General features: G+C 39.8%; 2 protein-coding genes across 13 annotated transcripts in view; both read left to right on the forward strand.

Moving 5' to 3' along the window:
- LOC113037327 (protocadherin gamma-A12-like) overlaps positions 1–22327 on the forward strand; it is a 98786-nt gene that overhangs the window by 24690 nt on the left and 51769 nt on the right. The window lies entirely within an intron of this gene.
- LOC113036849 (protocadherin gamma-C5-like) overlaps positions 1–22327 on the forward strand; it is a 271126-nt gene that overhangs the window by 14988 nt on the left and 233811 nt on the right. For 2 of the 12 annotated variants that reach the window (XM_026193554.2, XM_080288534.1), the window contains exon 1: positions 9867–12552. The exons of 8 other annotated variants lie outside the window; for them this stretch is intronic. In XM_026193554.2, coding sequence (XP_026049339.2) covers positions 10150–12552 — 2403 coding nt within the window. In that variant the 5' untranslated portion in view covers positions 9867–10149. Of the gene's footprint in view, positions 1–9866; positions 12553–14379; positions 17163–22327 lie in introns of those variants that run through there. 2 more of the 12 variants (XM_026193710.2, XM_080288564.1) reach the window with 2 other exon arrangements.

Genomic DNA, 22327 nt, shown 5'->3' on the forward strand with positions numbered 1-22327 from the left:
AATTTAATATAATAATGAGAAAAAAAATGTTTTTTCCTTCATAATAGTTTCGACTTTTGTTACAGAGCTGAATTCGGTATTCAGCGACTCATTCTTTTAGGCTTAATTTTTGCTTGGATGTTGTTTCAGGTTCACGCTTTCAGTTAAGAGTTTTTACAGGTTTTTGCTCAATTACATTTATAAACAAGAAATACATGTTTGTAGCAACAGTATCAAACAATGTAGTACTACATTTTATTGCTAACGTACCGTGGGGTAGATGGCATTGAACAGATAAAACAGAACCGAATTAATCAATAGAAAGCGCCTTTTGTCATCTGCCATTCTTCTCGGGATGAAGTCTCTTTCGATTAGCTAAGTTTCTTGCTTTTCGTCAACTTGAGGCTATTTTGTAGTCCTTGTAGGATGCAGCGAGTGTCGCTGTCTACCAATCGAAAATTGTAAAACAGGCTACAGATGAGACAATCAAGCGTCTCCACCCACAGTGTTAAAGCTTATTGTTTGCCACTGCACTGTACTCCTTGAAGTACTCGCACATGAACACATGATTTTGTGTTTCTGAGGAATGCTGACCACCTCCTTCTTTTTCATTCAGTTTATTTTTTGAGTGATGGCATATTTCGTGTTTTCGGTGAACCTTGTCTGCACTTTCATGTGTTTTCTTCTGGCAGTAGAGCTGTGTTGTGGCGATGTGAGCTATTCTTTCCCCGAGGAAATGAAACAAGGATCGGTGATTGGAAACATAGCCAAGGACCTTGGGCTTCAAGTAAGCAGTCTTTCCGCTCGGAAGGCTCGGATTGCTCTCAAAGAAAACCGTAAACGTTACTGCGAGATAAATGTTGATGCTGGAGAACTGGTTGTTGGTGATCGGATTGATCGTGAGGAGCTATGTGGAGCTAAGGTTTCTTGCAATTTAAAATGTGAACTAGTACTCGAAGATCCACTCGAATCGCACCGGATATCTTTGCAAATTCAGGATGTAAATGACAATCCACCAGTTTTTGTTAAAGACGTCGTTAAATTGGATATTGGTGAATTAGCTCCGAAAGGTTCTCGCTACAGAATAAATGCAGCACGCGATGCAGACATAGGACAAAATGCTGTTCAGAATTACATTTTGCAAAGGAATAATTATTTTGCTCTGAACGTACTAACGAATGCCGTCGGCACAAAATACAGCGAGTTAGTTTTAGACAGGGAATTAGATCGTGAAGAGCAGCAAGATATGGCTTTATTGCTGACAGCTGTCGATGGTGGCAATCCTCCAAAATCAGGCACAGTAGTCATTAACATCACCGTACTGGATGCTAATGATAACGCCCCAGTTTTCACTCATACAATCTATGAGGCTTCTCTTCCTGAAAACTCCCCTATAGATACAGTAGTTGCAACAGTGAGTGCTACAGATGCAGATGAAGGAGTTAATGGTGAAGTAACATATGAATTCAGCGGAATAAGTGATATAGCAAAGGAAATATTTTCTTTAAATGAAAATACCGGAGAAATTATACTTGCAAGAAATGTTGATTATGAAGAAGAGTCGAAGTTTGAAATGCTAATTGAAGGGAAAGATGGTTATGGCCTTTCTACAGAAACAAAAGTTGTAATAGATATAACTGACGTCAATGATAACGCCCCAGTCATCCATATCAGTTCGTTATCAAACCGCATACCCGAGAGCATATCATTGGGTACAGAGGTGGGCATCATTCATGTGCAGGATGCAGACTCTGGGAAAAATCAACAGGTCCGCTGCACCATCCAGCAGGGTGTCCCCTTTAACTTGGTTCCTTCTATTAAAAACTATTATTCTCTGGTGACCACAGGACAACTGGACCGCGAACTAGTGTCTGATTACAACATTACAATCACTGCCACTGACGAGGGCTCTCCACCTCTGTCCTCTTCTAAAAGTGTTCAGTTATCTGTAACTGATATCAACGACAACCCACCTGTGTTTGAGGAACAATCGTACAGCGCATATGTGAGTGAGAATAACAAACCGGGCTCCACTTTATGTTCTGTTAGTGCTCGAGACCCCGACTGGAGACAGAACGGTACAGTGGTATATTCTCTGTTAGCTGGTGAGGTGAACGGTGCCCCGGTGTCCTCCTATCTGTCTGTGAACGGAGACACGGGTGTGATCCACGCTGTGAGGTCGTTTGATTATGAACAGTTCAAGAGTTTTAAAATCCATGTGATGGCCAGAGACAACGGTTCTCCTCCTCTAAGCAGCAACGTGACCGTGAGTGTGTTCATCTCAGATGTGAATGACAACTCTCCTCAGATCCTCTACCCCTCCCCAGAGGGCAACTCCTTCATGACCGAGCTGGTCCCCAAAGCTGCACACGGAGGCTCTCTGGTGTCCAAAGTGATCGCGGTGGACGCGGACTCCGGACAGAACGCTTGGCTGTCCTATCAAATAGTCAAATCCACTGATCCGGGACTTTTTACTATTGGTGTCCACAGCGGAGAGATCAGGACACAGCGGGACATTTCTGAATCTGACAGCATGAAACAAAACCTTGTAGTGGCAGTGAAAGATAACGGACAGCCCTCTCTGTCTGCCACCTGTTCCATGTATTTACTCATTTCTGATAACTTGGCTGAGGTGCCAGAACTGAAGGATCTGTCTTTTAATGAGAGCAATTCCAAACTGACCTCTTATCTGATCATCGCGCTGGTGTCTGTGTCCACCTTTTTCCTGACTTTCATCATCATCATCCTGGGTTTGAGGTTTTGTCGCAGGAGAAAGCCCAGACTGTTGTTTGATGGAGCAGTTGCCATCCCCAGCGGTTATCTTCCTCCTAATTACGCAGATGTTGATGGCACAGGAACTTTACGCAGTGCTTACAATTATGACACGTACCTGACCACAGGTTCAAGAACCAGTGACTTTAAGTTTGTGACATCATACAATGACAACACGCTGCCTGCTGACCAGACTCTGAAGAAAAGTCCATCAGACTTTTTTAAAACTATTGAAGATTCTTTGGACCCCCTGGAGGTAGGCTTTGTGCTTTTGAGTCCGAATTAAGTCACTTGTTCATGTTCCTCAGTGTTCAGCAAATTGATATCAATAGTGGTGAAAGTCTATAATATTCCACTGTTGATATGCTAATTTTATTTTATTTTATTTTTTTTTAAATAGGGCTGATACAGAAACAAAAACTAAAAAAAATGTCTTAACTTTGAACTGGTCTTGAAACTTAACGGCCAGTCTCAAACTTTCAGTTATTCTTTTGTGTTTTTTAAAATGGGGATATGAGATAACATATCCATATAGTTTCTCTTGTGGCTTTTTGGTTTAGAATAATTAAAGACACCTTATATCTGCTCATTCAAGCGCTGTTTTTTCTTCTCAGTACTGTGTTTGAATGCCACATTTCTTGTTGAGTTGTCACTTAAATCTAGCAGTAAATATAGTGTATATTTGAATATCTTTCTAATCACTTAAGTAGTATGAGATTCGATTGACATCAAATTCATCTACAGCTGAATATATATACAGCTTTAGTCCAAATAAATTGCAGTCAGCGTATTGATGTATCCCTTGTAAAGTGTACAGTTCAATTTTTGTTTGTTTTTAATTTTGGTTGAACCGTTATATTCCCCTCCCTCGTGTAATTCTTCAGTGCTGTCACCAATGCCCATATTATCTCCCAATGAGCATTTGGAATGCTACTGCTGTTGTTTTTATTATTCTGATTTCACCATAGTCGCAAATAAGACCGCTATTTTTTTTTTTATCATTACGTTAATTTGTCAGTATTCAACTTCGTATGACAGTTTCTTCAAGCATGGCCCTGCTGCCACGCAGGCGTTGATGTGTATATGTCCATGTTGGTGAAGCTAACTTAGATTAACCTTCTCCTCTTTTGTTTTAACTACGTGCTTTCCAAACATGCCAACATTAGTACGTACAGCAGAAATCTCCTGCCTGAAGGTTATGTGCTCATAAAATAAAATAAAATAAAATAAAATAAAATAAAATAAAATAAAATAAAATAAAATAAAATAAAATAAAATAAAATAAAATAAAATAAAATAAAAGTGTTTGTAGGGCGGGATACATTTCTTCTTTATCCTGAGAGGACTCTCATCATGTAATGCGTTTGCAATACTAATATTTCTCTCATAGCGTCGCTGTCCACCAACATACATAGTAGGGTCATATTTGTTATTCTGCGCAGTGTAAACGTTTCTAGATCATGACCGATTTTTCACAGACAAAAGCAGCGAGGTAGCAACGTTTCTAGTTGGAATTGCATACATAGTCCGAAGAGGATTCCGGTGACTGCTCATTTTTACTCCAAAAGGCTTGCCCTTGGCGGATTCCTTATCGATTTAAAAGGAAAATGGAAAACAAAGCATCTCCGGGGTTCTGGGTCTTCTTCTCGGGAGTATTTCTTCTGGCGCTGCAAACGGTTTGTGGAGATGTTGCTTATTCTTTTCCGGAAGAAGTTAAACGAGGCTCTGTTATCGAAAATATCGCAAAGGATATAGGAATTGAGGTGGGAAAACTGGCTACTCGAAAGGCTCGTATTGATGTTGACAGGAACAGCAAAGGGTATTTTGAAATTAATAGGAGTACTGGAGATGTGATTGTTACCGAGAGGATTGACAGAGAGGGTCTTTGTGGCAAAAAATCTACTTGCATTTTAAAACAAGAGCTTGTTTTGGAGGAGCCTTTAGAGCTGCATCGCATTAGCTTCCACATTCAAGACATCAACGATAATTCACCGCAGTTTAAGAAGGATACCATCAAATTTGAAATAAGTGAATCTGCAGCTAAAGGAAGTCGCTACCGTTTAGATGAAGCTCATGATGCTGATATCGGACAAAACGCAATCCAGGGATATAGTATTGAAACAAATGAATATTTCCGATTGAATGTTATTGAAAAGGGTGGAGGAGGAAAATACAGCGAGTTAATTCTACAAAAAGAGTTGGATAGAGAACAAAAGAAAGAGCTAACGATTGAGCTTGTTGCAACTGATGGGGGCACGCCTCAGCGATCGGGTACTGCGGTTATTCATGTTAGCGTGCTGGATGCCAATGATAACGCACCAGTATTTAGTCAGGCCGTTTATGGAGCCAGTCTACTTGAAAACTCCCCGTTAGACATAGTTGTGATCACAGTAAGCGCGACTGACGCAGATGAAGGCGTCAACGGAGAAGTGACGTACGAATTTGATCACATTTCAGATGAAAGTTATAACGTGTTTTCTATTGATCAGAAGAGCGGTGAAGTCCGAGTAAGTGGGCCAATAGATTACGAGCACTTGTCGTCATACGAAATGCAAATTACTGCAAAGGACGGTCTCGGGTTGGTCTCATACTGTACCTTAATAATTGAAATTACAGATGTCAATGACAACGCTCCAATAACAACTATTAAGTCCCTGAAAAATCCTGTACCAGAAAATTCACCACCAGGTACAGAGGTAGGAATCGTTAACGTGCAGGACAGAGACTCTGAGAGTAACGGGCAAGTCCGCTGCTCCATCCAGCAGGGTGTCCCCTTTAAGTTGGTTCCTTCTATTAAAAACTATTATTCTCTGGTGACCACCGGACAACTGGACCGCGAACTAGTGTCTGATTACAACATTACAATCACTGCCACTGACGAGGGCTCTCCACCTCTGTCCTCTTCTAAAAGTGTTCAGTTATCTGTAGCTGACATCAACGACAACCCACCTGTGTTTGATGAGCAGTCGTACAGCGCATATGTGAGTGAGAATAACAAACCGGGCTCCACTTTATGTTCCGTTAGTGCTCGAGACCCCGACTGGAGACAGAACGGTACAGTGGTTTATTCTCTGTTAGCTGGTGAGGTGAACGGTGCCCCTGTGTCCTCCTATCTGTCTGTGAACGGAGACACGGGTGTGATCCACGCTGTGGGGTCGTTTGACTATGAACAGTTCAAGAGTTTTAAAATCCACGTGATGGCCAGAGACAACGGTTCTCCTCCTCTCAGCAGCAACGTGACCGTGAGTGTGTTCATCTCAGATGTGAATGACAACTCTCCTCAGATCCTGTACCCCTCCCTGGAGGGCAACTCCTTCATGACCGAGCTGGTCCCCAAAGCTGCACACGGAGGCTCTCTGGTGTCCAAAGTGATCGCGGTGGACGCAGACTCCGGACAGAACGCTTGGTTGTCCTATCATATAGTCAAATCCACTGATCCAGGACTTTTTACTATTGGTGTCCACAGCGGAGAGATCAGGACACAGCGGGACATTTCTGAATCTGACAGCATGAAACAGAACCTTGTAGTGGCAGTGAAAGATAACGGACAGCCCTCTCTGTCTGCCACCTGTTCCATGTATTTACTTATTTCTGATAACTTGGCTGAGGTGCCGGAACTGAAGGATCTGTCTTTTAATGAGAGCAATTCCAAACTGACCTCTTATCTGATCATCGCGCTGGTGTCTGTGTCCACCTTTTTCCTGACTTTCATCATCATCATCCTGGGTTTGAGGTTTTGTCGCAGGAGAAAGCCCAGACTGTTGTTTGACGGAGCAGTTGCCATCCCCAGCGGTTATCTCCCTCCTAATTACGCAGATGTTGATGGCACAGGAACTTTACGCAGTGCTTACAATTATGACACGTACCTGACCACAGGTTCAAGAACCAGTGATTTTAAGTTTGTGACATCATACAATGACAACACGCTGCCTGCTGACCAGACTCTGAAGAAAAGTCCATCAGACTTTGCTGATGCTTTTGGAGATTCTTTGGAGACTCTGGAGGTAGGAGGACATGTTTTTAAACTAGGCTCTTGTGTTCATGTCTTCCAGCCTTACTAATTCATATCAACTTTTTTCCACCTTCAAACACCATATTCAATAGCCAGTTTAATGGGGTAGTATGACACCAGGCAGATTATGCTCCTGAAATTTGGCTTATAATTCAAAATCGACAGTCTAAAACCCCTAAAGTGAGTTGTGTGTGTCTCTTAAAATCAAAAGAAAAATGTTAAGAGGACTATAAACTTTTCTGGGATATGCAGTTATATTTTCCTATGCTGTGTGGCTTCTGGTTAGATTGTTTTATGCATAAGGACAATTACATTTTAGTTTAAGAGTAGAGGGTATTGTTTCTATAGATGTTTATAATGCATCATCGATTAAATGTTATGCACACTTATCTAAACGCCTAACTACCTTTTCAGTGCTGGCTATGAACATCACACCGCTTGTTAAGTTGTCTGTTAAAGTTACTACTGAATGTAAATTGGATTCATAATTGCTTCATATGCACCTGAGACATGAGATTTGGTTGACTTTAGAGTTTGGATTTTTCATGTGTTACAACTGCAGTCTGCCGACCAGACTCTGAGGAAAAGTCCATCAGAGTTTGTAAATTATTTGGTTGATAACGGGATTCCCTAAAAGTAGGGCCTTGTTATATTTTTGTCATTGATGGCATATCTTTATGCTTCACTATTGATCTGAACTCTCTGACTTTATACAACCATTTAGATGATCTTCTAGAATAGTGTTCTGGAATCATTTCATGGTGTTTATTAATTTGATGTTTTGTTTATCCTCTCTGCTCAGAAAGTTAAGAGGTTATGAGACAAGTTTTTAATATGCATCTACATTAGAGTCTTATTTGCAAGTGCAGGTTTCAAATACATATGAGAGAAATCATTCTTAAATTACTGAATATTTGATGTTGCAATATATGTTTTTATAGCATAATGTTCTTAAGTAGATTCCTAGTACTGAGGCATTATTCCTAATCTTCACTATACTAAATCTATTTTCAAGGGTTACGTTTTGTTAAGATTTCACAAATACAAGGTCTCTGTTGTTTTAAATAGGCTCTCCCTGTATTTATTTATTTGAAATCCACCCAGTTAAAAGCTATTTGTTCATGCTTTGATCATCCCTGATGAAAAAATAGCTCCTGATCCACAAAGTATGTTAGGTGTTGAGCTAGTTTTTCATTTCTTGGTTATATATGACATGTACATACAGCAACAGCCATTTCAAAATAGTGCTATTGATTTAGTCTTATAACCTAACTCACCACGCAGTGGTCATATAATTGAACTTAGTCTATACAATCGAATATTGTAGTAGGTTCAAAATGGCTTACGAAGTCTTTTGTTTCCAGGCCAGTGGCCGTCATGCTATAAAAGTATATTATTGCTATTAACTGCATAAATGCTCACAATAAATATTTAGGGGTAGCTTTTATGCCTTTCCAATTTAAAATCTTTACATGCCAAATTTAGCTTTTGATGATTACTCAGACATTCAGTATTAGCTTTTGTCACAGCAAGTGCATAAAAGTTCTGACCTCTGAGGGTACAATGAGTTGGGTCAAAATGATGCCATTATCAGTGGTGTTACCTGACTTTGTGTAAAGTCTCAGTTTTCACCCAAATGACTAATCACTGCAATGCAGATGAAGCTGAACTGTAAGTGCCACTTTTTCGTAGTTTTATGCTACAAATAAAGTGCAATAATTGTATTCCTCTATATTTTTCTCTATTCTGTAACCTCTAACTAAGAGAACAAATTAAAAACAACAAATGCATAATTCCAGTATCAGCATGCAATACTTTAAGAATGCACAGTCTTGTCTGGTGGTTGGAGAACTATAAGACAATGCAAACTGCTAAATAATATAATTTCAAATCACATGCTGAAAGTTAATCCCTGTTGGAATTCTCAATAGCAGCTTTTCCTTTTCTACTCAGTGACCAACCCTGACATTCAGACCACTGAATAGTGCTGTTAAATAATACTTTGATGTTGTGAAACATTTTTTTTCATATAAACTGGTAAGTTATGATGTTATACCAAAATCTTGCATAGGAAGGTTTTCATCATTAACAGCACAGGGAAAAAAAAGTCTTAACTCATTCCAGACCTGCAGATTTCACTATTAAATGCTTGGTGTTTTTACATTAGGTTATTACCAGACATTGAGTGAGACAATCTTTGTTTACTGAGAAAAGAAGATACTTAAGTTATTACATGATACAGGATCTATTCTCTCTTGGTAATTTAAGATTTACAAAAAATAAGGATGTATTTCTCTAACTTGTTGGTCTTTTATTTTTTTGAATACACATGGCAACAGCTTTAGTTCATTCCTACCTGCTTGAATTTTAGAAGTGGATGTAAGAGTTAATACCCTCACTAATCATGCACTTTATGCAACATATTTGTTTCTCTAAGTTTTACCTTATTCCGATGGTGATAGTGGAAAGTCATTGTTCTTTTTTCAGATATTTTAGGTTGTTTGTTAAAGAAACTCAATGAAACAAGTTATATGGAACATCCTTGAGCTACTAAAATTGATTCTGCTGTATATTATCCAAGGGTATCACTTATAATATTTGTTTTTGGCATTTTTGAATCAAATGTCTTTTTTTTCTATATGCAAAAAATGATGAAAAAAGAAAAGAAAAATGCAGCATTGATCGAATAAGTAAAGCAGTTTACATTAGGGCAATATTTGTGGTTCCCTTTTATTAATTTCTCAGGAACTTATTTTATGTCTGATGTAGAAATGGATACTAGAGGTCTTCCTTGAAGTGTGCTTGAGAGATGGTTGATAATGAATATAGTATATTGCCAAAATTCCTTAAGGTCTTTGATTTTGGCTCATGTGCACACAAGTTGCTTTCTATAGATTTAGTAACAGCCCTTGCAGATGGATTAGTATCGGTTTGAATTTGTAAGCAACTATAGCTCTTACTTGTCTTTTGGAGGATTACACATGGATTTGTTTTACATATGGTTTATTATTTCATTAAAAAGCGCACCACAGGTGGAAAAGGAAAAAAGAAAAACAGTATGAATGACCAAATAACACCGAAGTCTAGATTGTCATTATTTATATTGATTAATAAGGGCGTTATAACTCGAAGCTGGCCTCTTGTTTGGGTTTGCAGTGCTATAATTTAACGAAACTCTTGGTGTCACTGTGCACCAACAAAGACAGGAGGTCTCTATTCTTCATCTATTCTTTTCTGCCATTGCGAAGCCTTATTTTGGTGTAGCGTGTCTAGGTTGAGGGCATTACAAAAGGCAAACGCTGGGATTATTTAGAATATTCAAAAAGAGCACTATTTTTGATCACTTTCAAGGAATTTTCCAGGAAAGGATTAAACCTTATTCGATCATGGGAAGTGCAGTATACGGAAGATTGGCTATGAATTGCTATTGTGTGGTTTTCCTTTTCGTGGCCTTGCATTTCGCCCATGGAGATGTGAGCTACACTATCGCAGAGGAAATGAAAGGCGGATTTGTGATAGGGAATATCGCCAAAGATCTGGGTCTTGGGATTGCGACTCTTTCCTCGCGTAAAGCCCGAATTGACGCAGACAGAGACGATAAAAGGTATTGTGACATTAATCTGAGCACCGGAGAATTGACTGTCAGTGACAGGATCGACAGGGAAAGTCTTTGTGGTAAAAAAGCCAGCTGCGTTTTAAAAGAGGAGCTTGTGCTGGAAAACCCTTTGGAGCTTCATCGCATCAGTATTCATGTGCAAGATATAAATGATAACGCGCCAGAGTTTAGTGAGGATCTGATTTCATTTGAAATAAGAGAATCGGCAGTCAAAGGAGCGAGATTTTTACTTACGGAAGCCCGCGATGCCGACATAGGCACAAACGCTGTGCAACGGTACAATTTACAAAACAATGAGCATTTCACCATTAATGTAAATACAGATGTTAGTGGAAGGAAACATTCCGAATTGGTTTTGTTAAAAGAACTAGACCGAGAAAAAGCGAAAGAGCTGAAATTAGTGCTTACAGCTGTAGATGGTGGATCTCCTCAGAGATCAGGTACTGCGATTATTCGCATCACTGTGCTGGATGCTAATGATAACGCCCCAGTGTTCAGCCAGGCCGTTTATGAAGCCAGTGTGCCTGAAAACTCTCTTTTAGATACCGTAGTGGTTACAGTGAGCGCAACCGATGCAGACACTGGCCCAAATGGTGATATTACATATAACTTCGATCATGTCTCTGATGAGCATGCATCTTTGTTTTCACTGAATCATAAGACAGGAGAGGTAAAAGTTATCGGGTCACTTGATTATGAAACGGAGACTTCAATAGAGCTGCGAGTGAGAGCAAAGGACGGACCGGGTCTTACCTCTTATTGTACAGTAGTTATAGATATAACTGATGTCAATGACAACCCACCAGCCATCAATTTGAAATCACTAACTAACCCCATACCTGAGAACGTGCCACCTGGTACAGAGGTGGGCATCATTAACGTGCAGGACAGAGATTCTGAGAATAACCGACAGGTCCGCTGCTCCATCCAGCAGGGTGTCCCCTTTAAGTTGGTTCCTTCTATTAAAAACTATTATTCTCTGGTGACCACAGGACAACTGGACCGTGAACTAGTATCTGATTACAACATTACAATCACTGCCACTGACGAGGGCTCTCCACCTCTGTCCTCTTCTAAAAGTGTTCAGTTATCTGTAGCTGACATCAACGACAACCCACCTGTGTTTGAGGAACAGTCGTACAACGCATATGTGAGTGAGAATAACAAACCGGGCTCCACTTTATGTTCCGTTAGTGCTCGAGACCCCGACTGGAGACAGAACGGTACAGTGGTTTATTCTCTGTTAGCTGGTGAGGTGAACGGTGCCCCGGTGTCCTCCTATCTGTCTGTGAACGGAGACACGGGTGTGATCCACGCTGTGAGGTCGTTTGATTATGAACAGTTCAGGAGTTTTAAAGTCCATGTGATGGCCAGAGACAACGGTTCTCCTCCTCTCAGCAGCAACGTGACCGTGAGTGTGTTCATCTCAGATGTGAATGACAACTCTCCTCAGATCCTCTACCCCTCCCCAGAGGGCAACTCCTTCATGACCGAGCTGGTCCCCAAAGCTGCACACGGAGGCTCTCTGGTGTCCAAAGTGATCGCGGTGGACGCGGACTCCGGACAGAACGCCTGGCTGTCCTATCATATAGTCAAATCCACTGATCCGGGACTTTTTACTATTAGTGTCCACAGCGGAGAGATCAGGACACAGCGGGACATTTCTGAATCTGACAGCATGAAACAGAACCTTGTAGTGGCAGTGAAAGATAACGGACAGCCCTCTCTGTCTGCCACCTGTTCCATGTATTTACTTATTTCTGATAACTTGGCTGAGGTGCCAGAACTGAAGGATCTGTCTTATAATGAGAACAATTCCAAACTGACGTCTTATCTGATCATTGCACTGGTGTCTGTCTCCACGTTTTTTCTGACTTTCATCATTATCATCTTGGGTTTGAGGTTTTGTCGCAGGAGAAAGCCCAGACTGTTGTTTGATGGAGCAGTTGCCATCCCCAGCGGTTATCTCCCTCCTAATTACGCAGATGTTGATGGCACAGGAACTTTACACAGCACTTACAATTATGATGCGTACCTGACCACAGGTTCAAGAACCAGTGACTTTAAGTTTGTGACATCATACAATGACAACACGCTGCCTGCTGACCAGACTCTGAAGAAAAGTCCATCAGACTTTGCTGATGTTTTTGGAGACTGTGGTGGTTCTCCTGAGGTAAGGGTGTCAAATGTTCGATACATTATTTTAACAGATAAAACGTTCACTCTTTCCTCCAGTCAATCTTTTTTCGCTTTTTCTAAAATCCCGTTATAGTATTTATCACACTTTGCCTGTTGCCTCTGACATTATTTTTACTGATACTTTTGAAGGGAAAGTTTCTTGATGTTGTTGAAATCATTTTCTCCTGGTTTTGTTTTAATGGGTTGCTGTCTTTACGGTCCTCTACATCAACGAAAAGTTTACATTTTGACATAGGGGAAAATTAGTATGTCTTACAAAAGCAAGTATTAGTTTTACAAAAACAAGTCGTGATAGCACTATTGTGTTTAGACACGCGCCCCCTTTGTTTCAGCTTTTCTGTTTCTTTTGTCATCGTATATTACGCAGATCTTCCCATGATCTAATTTTAAAAGTGCAGTCGCTCACATGTTATCTACAGTTGCTTCCTAATGTACACATGCTCTTCAGATTCGAGTCTTCGTGTGTAACATATTCTCAAAGTTTCTTTTGAACTTGTTTTCTTGTGTTTAAACCTACATATATATGAGCTAAATAATATGTCACCCATATTTTAGCAAACCATTTGTGACCCGAGGTATGAATCCATTTCAATAGGGATTAGCCGTAGGCATACAGTCAGTTTACAGGGTTTTTAATGCTAATACAAAATAAAATCTTTCTAAACATGTAACAGTAGCACCCAAAACAATTAAAAGCTCTACTTTATTAAATACATTTAAAACTATAAAATTGTACGATTGTAAGTGGAAGACAGGATAAGCGCTGCGGGGAATCTATTAAAAACTAGTCACTCTTACAATGAAAGACAAACAAATAAACAAAATAAACAAACAACCACAACCGTCAAAATAGTCCTCAGCGCTTTGCTGTCAAGTTAAACCAGTTTTAAAACAAATTATCTGTAATTTGTAACAGGACATCACTTGCACAGAAAAATCTACCTCAGAAGGAATATCCCCCCACTTCTCTTCATGTATGTGTTTCAGTTACCTGTCTCCAGGTTAGGGTCGCACCCTAATAAGTATTGGCAAGCGGAGGCGGAGTCCGCTAAAAGTTTCTCCATAGGAATAAAACAGTGTTTTCCTCCTAAAGCTGTAAATAACTTTAAACCTCTACCAAACTACCAAAACTCAAGCGGAACATTTTCTGTGACCTACCACTCATATACAAGGCTATGGACCCACATCTAGCCTTCACTGAAAAGTTAAAAAAGAGAAACAACACGGCTTAGACCAGGGAGTCACACAGCTCCAGGTTCACACAAGAGATCGACTAATTACCTGCACCTGCCCCAGCCCCGCCTCCCAGGGTCGGTTCCCAGACTCAGGTCACACCTCTCACACCTTTGTCAAGTTGCTTTCACGAATAGTGGAAGTGCAGGTCTTTGTTTAACTTTCTCCTCTTTCTTTTCTTTTCTTTTTTCAAATGTTGCAATTATTGACTTACATGTTCACATTTTTATTGGAACTGATCACAGAGGTAAAGTTCTTGAATATTATAAAACGTTGTGGCCGTTAAAATCTTCTTGCTTTTCCTTCTCGAGTCTCTGTTCTGATACAGAAATGTCAATTGAGATTAATGTTTAATTTAAATATTTCGAAAATTACTCAAGCATTTTTAGTAGCTTAAAAAACAAATAAAAATAAAACTATTTCTGTAGTTTGAAGCATTTTTAACGCTTTCCCGTCTACAAACATTTAATTGTTTTTCAAAAGTTATCATGTAAATCGTGGCCACACATTTTCGGTGAACACAGATATTTAAACTTTAATTTGTATCACATTTTGTATACAATAATGATCTAAACGTTCGCAGATATGAGTTTTCATCGGCAGCATTGCTCAGTATACAGCGACCTTTCGGATTAATGCAATTTTTATTTCTTTTTTTTATCTGTCTGCACACTTCAATATACACTTTTACTTTTAAATTAAGATTCAACTTTCGTCCATAAACGCTTCCATGCGCCTTGTACAGGGCTGCTGCTCAATGCAATCTTTAAATTAGACTCACGATGTCGCTGTCCACCTTGCCTATCTTAAAATCCACACCTATTTGTCGAGGCAAAATGTGTTCTAATGTGCTGCAGTTGGTCATCGAAGGACACGCAGACGTGGTTTTAGATTGTGCTGATTTTGGCTTAAATAATATTTGTGTGTTTGTTGTATTCCTGCGCATTACAGAGGAAAGATATACATGTCATGATGGTTAACGCGACATTTGGAATACACACCCTTGTCGTTGCTTTACTCTTCTTTTGTTTGTATTTTGTCAGCGGGGATATAAGCTACTCTTTTACAGAGGAAATGCGACACGGGACTGTGATCGGAAATATCGCCAAAGACCTCGGCATCGACGCAAATACACTATCTCTTCGAAAGGCTCGTATTGATACTGAAGGAAGCGACAAACGATTCTGTGAAATAAACCTCCGTAACGGAGATCTGATTGTTGCCGAAAGGATTGACAGAGAGGGCCTGTGTGGAGACAAAGCATCCTGCGTTTTAAAACAAGAACTCATGTTGGAAAATCCATTAGAACTGCAGCGAATCAGCCTACATGTCCAGGATATAAATGACAACTCCCCACAGTTTGATAAGAATTTGATCCATATAGATATTAGAGAATCTGCGTCAAAAGGTGCTCGTTTTCCAATAGAAGAAGCGCACGATGCCGACATAGGTAAAAATTCAGTTCAATCATACAACCTACAGACGAATGAAAATTTTTTCCTTGGAGTTGGAACCAATTCTGTGGAACTTGTTCTTAACAAAGAGCTCGATCGTGAAACATTACAAGAAATTAATCTACTTCTGACCGCTTTAGATGGTGGTTCCCCTCAAAGATCAGGTACCGTGGTCATTCACATTACTGTTTTGGACGCTAATGATAACGTGCCAGTGTTTAGCCAGGCCGTTTATAAAGCCAGTCTGTCAGAAAACTCTCCCATGGGTACTGTTGTGCTGACAGTAAAAGCAATTGATGCAGATGATGGACTAAATGGAGAAGTTACATATGATTTTGGACACGTTTCAGAAGACGTTAAGTCAATATTTGCCATAGATTATAAAACAGGGGATATAAAATTGTCCGCCACAGTTGATTATGAAACAGTGAGATCGTTTGAGCTTCGCATAACTGCGAAAGATGGTTTAGGATTAACTTCCTATGCTAAAGTCATAATAGATGTTACTGATGTGAATGACAACCCACCTGTAATATATCTAAAGTCACTGTCGAACCCCATACCCGAACACTTGTCACCTGGTACAGAGGTGGGCATCATTAACGTGCAGGACAGAGATTCGGAGAATAACCGACAGGTCCGCTGCTCCATCCAGCAGGGTGTCCCCTTTAAGTTGGTTCCTTCTATTAAAAACTATTATTCTCTGGTGACCACAGGGCAACTAGACCGCGAATTAGTTTCCAATTACAACATTACAATCACTGCCACTGACGATGGCTCTCCACCTCTGTCCTCTTCTAAAAGTGTTCAGTTATCTGTAGCTGACATCAACGACAACCCGCCTGTGTTTGATGAGCAGTCGTACAGCGCATATGTGAGTGAGAATAACAAACCGGGCTCCACTTTATGTTCCGTTAGTGCTCGAGACCCCGACTGGAGACAGAACGGTACAGTGGTTTATTCTCTGTTAGCTGGTGAGGTGAACGGTGCCCCGGTGTCCTCCTATCTGTCTGTGAACGGAGACACGGGTGTGATCCACGCTGTGAGGTCGTTTGATTATGAACAGTTCAAGAGCTTCAAAGTCCATGTGATGGCCAGAGACAACGGTTCTCCTCCTCTCAGCAGCAACGTGACCGTGAGTGTGTTCATCTCAGATCTGAATGACAACTCTCCTCAGATCCTGTACCCCTCCCCAGAGGGCAACTCCTTCATGACCGAGCTGGTCCCCAAAGCTGCACACGGAGGCTCTCTGGTGTCCAAAGTGATCGCGGTGGACGCGGACTCCGGACAGAACGCCTGGCTGTCCTATCAAATAGTCAAATCCACTGATCCGGGACTTTTTACAATTGGTGTCCACAGTGGAGAGATCAGGACACAGCGGGACATTTCTGAATCTGACAGCATGAAACAGAACCTTGTAGTGGCAGTGAAAGATAACGGGCAGCCCTCTCTGTCTGCCACCTGTTCCATGTATTTACTTATTTCTGATAACTTGGCGGAGGTGCCAGAACTGAAAGACATCTCTCATAATGAGAACAATTCCAAACTGACCTTTTATCTGATCATTGCGCTGGTGTCTGTCTCCACGTTTTTTCTGACTTTCATCATCATCATCCTGGGTTTGAGGTTTTGTCGCAGGAGAAAGCCCAGACTGTTGTTTGATGGAGCAGTTGCCATCCCCAGCGGTTATCTCCCTCCTAATTACGCAGATGTTGATGGCACAGGAACTTTACGCAGCACTTACAATTATGACGCTTATCTAACCACAGGTTCAAGAACCAGTGACTTTAAGTTTGTGACATCATACAATGACAACACGCTGCCTGCTGACCAGACTCTGAAGAAAAGTCCATCAGACTTTGCTGATGTTTTTGGAGATTCTTTGGAGACTCCGGAGGTAGGAGGACATGTTTTTGAACTAGGCTCTTGTGTTCATGTCTTCCAGCCTTACTAATTCATATCAACTTTTTTCCACCACCAAATACCATATTAAATAACCAGTTTAATGGGGTAGTATGACACCAGGCAGATTATGCTCCTGAAATTTGCTTTTTAATTCAAAATGGACAAATTAATACCCCTAAACTGAGTTTGTGTTCTCTTAAAATCAAAAGAAAAATGTTAAGAGGACTATAAACGTTTCTGGAACATGCAGTTATAATTTCTTACGCTGTGTGGCTTCTGGCTGGATTATTTTATGCATAAGAACAATTAAATTTTAGTTGAAGAGGATAGAATATGGTTTCTATAGAGAATATATTCCATCTTCGATTAAATGTTAAGCATACTTATCTAAACACTTAACTGACTTTTCAGTGTTCTCTATGAACATCACACTGCTTGTTAAGTTGTCTGTTAAAGTTACTACTGAATGTAAATTGGATTCATAATTGCTTCATATGCACCTGAGACATGAGATTTGGTTGACTTTGGAGTTTGGATTTTTCATGTGTTACAACTGCAGTCTGCCGACCAGACTCTGAGGAAAAGTCCATCAGAGTTTGTAAATTATTTGGTTGATAACGGGATTCCCTAAAAGTAGGGCCTTGTTATATTTTTGTCATTGATGACACATCTTTATACTTCACTATTGATCTGAACTCTCTGACTTTATACAACCATTTAGATGATCCTCTAGAATATTTTTCTGGAATCATTTCATGGTGTTTATTAATTTGATGTTTTGTATATCCTCTCTGCTCAGAAAGTTAAGAGGTTATGAGACAAGTTTTTAATATGCATCTACATTAGAGTCTTATTTGCAAGTGCAGGTTTCAAATACATATGAGAGAAATCATTCTTAAATTACTGAATATTTGATGTTGCAATATATGTTTTTATAGCATAATGTTCTTAAGTAGATTCCTAGTACTGAGGCATTATTCCTAATCTTCACTATACTAAATCTATTTTCAAGGGTTAAGTTTTGTTAAGATTTTACAAATACAAGGTCTCTGTTGTTTTAAATAGGCTCTCCCTGTATTTATTTATTTGAAATCCACCCAGTTAAAAGCTATTTGTTTATGCTTTGATCATCCCTGAAGAAAAAAATAGCTCTTGATCCACAAAGTATGTTAGGTGTTGTGCTAGTTTTTCATTTCTTGGTTATATATGACATGTACATACAGCAACAGCCATTTCAAAATAGTGCTATTGTCCTCATTGATTTAGTCTGATAACCTAACTCACCATGCAGTGGTCATATAATTGAACTTAGGCTATACAATCAAATATTGTAGTAGCTTCAAAATGGCTTTCGAAGTCTTTTGTTTCCAGGCCAGTGGCCTTAATACTATCCCAGTATACTATTGCTATTGGCTGCATAAATACTCATAGCAAATATTTAGGGGTAGTTTTTATGCCTTGCCAATTTAAAATCTTTACATGCCAAATTTGGCTTTTGATGATTACTCAGACATCCAGTATTCACTTTTGTAACAGCAGGTGCATAAAAGTTCTGACCTCTGAGGGTACAATGAGTTGGGTCAAAATGATGCCATTATCAGTGGTGTTACCTGACTTTGTGTAAAGTCTCAATTTTCACCCAAATGACTAATCACTGCAATGCAGATGAAGCTGAACTATCAGTGCATTAGTTTTTCATAGTTTTATGCTACAAATAAAGTGCAATAATTGTATTCCTCTATATTTTTCTCTATTCTGTAACCTCTAACTAAGAGAACAAATTAAAAACAACAAATGCATAATTCCAGTATCAGCATGCAATACTTTAAGAATGCACAGTCTTGTCTGGTGGTTGGAGAACTATAAGACAATGCAAACTGCTAAATAATATAATTTCAAATCACATGCTGAAAGTTAATCCCTGTTGGAATTCTCAATAGCAGCTTTTCCTTTTCTACTCAGTGACCAACCCTGACATTCAGACCACTGAATAGCACTGGTGCTGTTAAATAATACTTTGATGTTGTGAAACGTTTATTTTTTTATACATATAAACTGGTAAGTTATGATGTTACACCAAAATCTTGCATAGGAAGGTTTTCATCATTAACAGCACAGGGGGAAAAAAAAACAAACATACAAAAGTCTTAACTCATCCCAGACCTGCAGACATTATTTTACTGTCTAATGCTTGGTGTTTTTACATTAGGTTATTACCAGACCTTGAGTGAGACAATCTTTGTTTACTGAGAAAAGAAGATACTTAAATTATTACAAGATCTAATCTCTCTTGGTAATTTAAGATTTACAAAAAATAAGGATGTATTTCTCTAACTTGTCGGTCTTTTATTTTTTGAATACACATGGCAACAGCTTTAGTTCATTCCTACCTGCTTGAATTTAGAAGTGGATGTAAGAGTTAATACCCGCACAAATCATAAACTTTATGTGAGATATTTGTTTCTCTAAGGCATTACCTTATTCCGATGGTAATAGTGGAAAGTCATTGTTCTTTGTCGAGATATTTTAGCTTGTTTGTTAAAGAAACTCAATGAAACAAGTTATATGGAACATCCTTGAGCTACTAAATTTGATTCTGCTGTATATTATCCAAGGGTATCACTTATAATATTTGTTTTTGGCATTTTTGAATCAAATGTCTTATGTTTCTATACACAAAATTGATTAAAAAAATAAAAAAAAGTGAGGCATTGATTGAATAAGTAAAGCAGTTTACATTAGGGCAATATTTGTGGTTCCCTTTTATTAATTTCTCAGGAACTTATTTTATGTCTGATGTAGAAATGGATACTAGAGGTCTTCCTTGAAGTGTGCTTGAGAGATGGTTGATAATGAATATAGTATATTGCCACTATTCCTTAAGGTCTTTGATTTTGGCTCATGTGCACACAAGTTGCTTTCTATAGATTTAGTAACAGCCCTTGCAGATGGATTAGTATCGGTTTGAATTTGTAAGCAACTATAGCTCTTACTTGTCTTTTGCAGGATTACACATGGATTTGTTTAACATATGGTTTATTATTTCATTGAAAGGCGCACCACAGGTGGAAAAGGAAAAAAGAAGAAATCTGTATGAATGACCAAATAACACCGAAGTCCCTAGAGTGTCAATAATTTTATTGATTAATAAGGGCGTTATAACTCGAAGCTGGCCTCTTGTTTGGGTTTGCAGTGCTATAATTTAACGAAACTCTTGGTGTCACTGTGCACCAACAAAGACAGGAGGTCTCTATTCTTCATCTATTCTTTTCTGCCATTGCGAAGCCTTATTTTGGTGTAGCGTGTCTAGGTTGAGGGCATTACAAAAGGCAAACGCTGGGATTATTTAGAATATTCAAAAAGAGCACTATTTTTGATCACTTTCAAGGAATTTTCCAGGAAAGGATTAAACCTTATTCGATCATGGGAAGTGCAGTATACGGAAGATTGGCTATGAATTGCTATTGTGTGGTTTTCCTTTTCGTGGCCTTGCATTTCGCCCATGGAGACGTGAGCTACACTATCGAAGAGGAGATGAAAGGCGGATTTGTGATAGGGAATATCGCCAAAGATCTGGGTCTTGGGATGGCGACTCTTTCCTCGCGTAAAGCCCGCATTGACACAGACAGAGACGATAAAAGGTATTGTGACATTAATCTGAGCACCGGAGATTTGACTGTCAGTGACAGGATCGACAGGGAAAGTCTTTGTGGTAAAAAAGCCAGCTGTGTTTTAAAAGAGGAGCTTGTGCTGGAAAACCCTTTAGAGCTTCATCGCATCAGTATTCATGTGCAAGATATAAATGATAACGCGCCAGAGTTTAGTGAGGATCTGGTTTCATTTGAAATAAGAGAATCGGCAGACAAAGGAGAGAGATTTTTACTTACGGAAGCCCGCGATGCCGACATAGGCACAAACGCTGTGCAACGGTACAATTTACAAAACAATGAGCATTTCACCATTAATGTAAATACAGATGTTAGTGGAAGGAAACATTCCGAATTGGTTTTGTTAAAAGAACTAGACCGAGAAAAAGCGAAAGAGCTGAAATTAGTGCTTACAGCTGTAGATGGTGGATCTCCTCAGAGATCAGGTACTGCGATTATTCACATCACTGTGCTGGATGCTAATGATAACGCCCCAGTGTTCAGCCAGGCCGTTTATGAAGCCAGTGTGCCTGAAAACTCTCTTTTAGATACCGTAGTTGTTACAGTGAGCGCAACCGATGCAGACACTGGCCCAAATGGTGATATTACATATAACTTCGATCATGTCTCTGATGAGCATGCATCTTTGTTTTCACTGAATCATAAGACAGGAGAGGTAAAAGTTATCGGGTCACTTGATTATGAAACGGAGACTTCAATAGAGCTGCGAGTGAGAGCAAAGGACGGACCGGGTCTTACCTCTTATTGTACAGTAGTTATAGATATAACTGATGTCAATGACAACCCACCAGCCATCAATTTGAAATCACTAACTAACCCCATACCTGAGAACGTGCCATCTGGTACAGAGGTGGGTATCATTAACGTGCAGGACAGAGATTCTGAGAATAACCGACAGGTCCGTTGCTCCATCCAGCAGGGTGTCCCCTTTAAGTTGGTTCCGTCTATTAAAAACTATTATTCTCTGGTGACCACAGGACAACTGGACCGTGAACTAGTATCTGATTACAACATTACAATAACTGCCACTGACGAGGGCTCTCCACCTCTGTCCTCTTCTAAAAGTGTTCAGTTATCTGTAGCTGACATTAATGACAACCCACCTGTGTTTGAGGAACAGTCGTACAACGCATATGTGAGTGAGAATAACAAACCGGGCTCCACTTTATGTTCCGTTAGTGCTCGAGACCCCGACTGGAGACAGAACGGTACAGTGGTTTATTCTCTGTTAGCTGGTGAGGTGAACGGTGCCCCGGTGTCCTCCTATCTGTCTGTGAACGGAGACACGGGTGTGATCCACTCTGTGAGGTCGTTTGATTATGAACAGTTCAAGAGTTTTAAAGTCCACGTGATGGCCAGAGACAACGGTTCTCCTCCTCTCAGCAGCAACGTGACCGTGAGTGTGTTCATCTCAGATGTGAATGACAACTCTCCTCAGATCCTGTATCCCTCCCCGGAGGGCAATTCCTTCATGACCGAGCTGGTCCCC

The sequence above is a fragment of the Astatotilapia calliptera genome, chromosome 2 (assembly GCF_964374335.1).
Source record: "Astatotilapia calliptera chromosome 2, fAstCal68.1, whole genome shotgun sequence".
NCBI lineage: Eukaryota > Metazoa > Chordata > Actinopteri > Cichliformes > Cichlidae > Astatotilapia > Astatotilapia calliptera.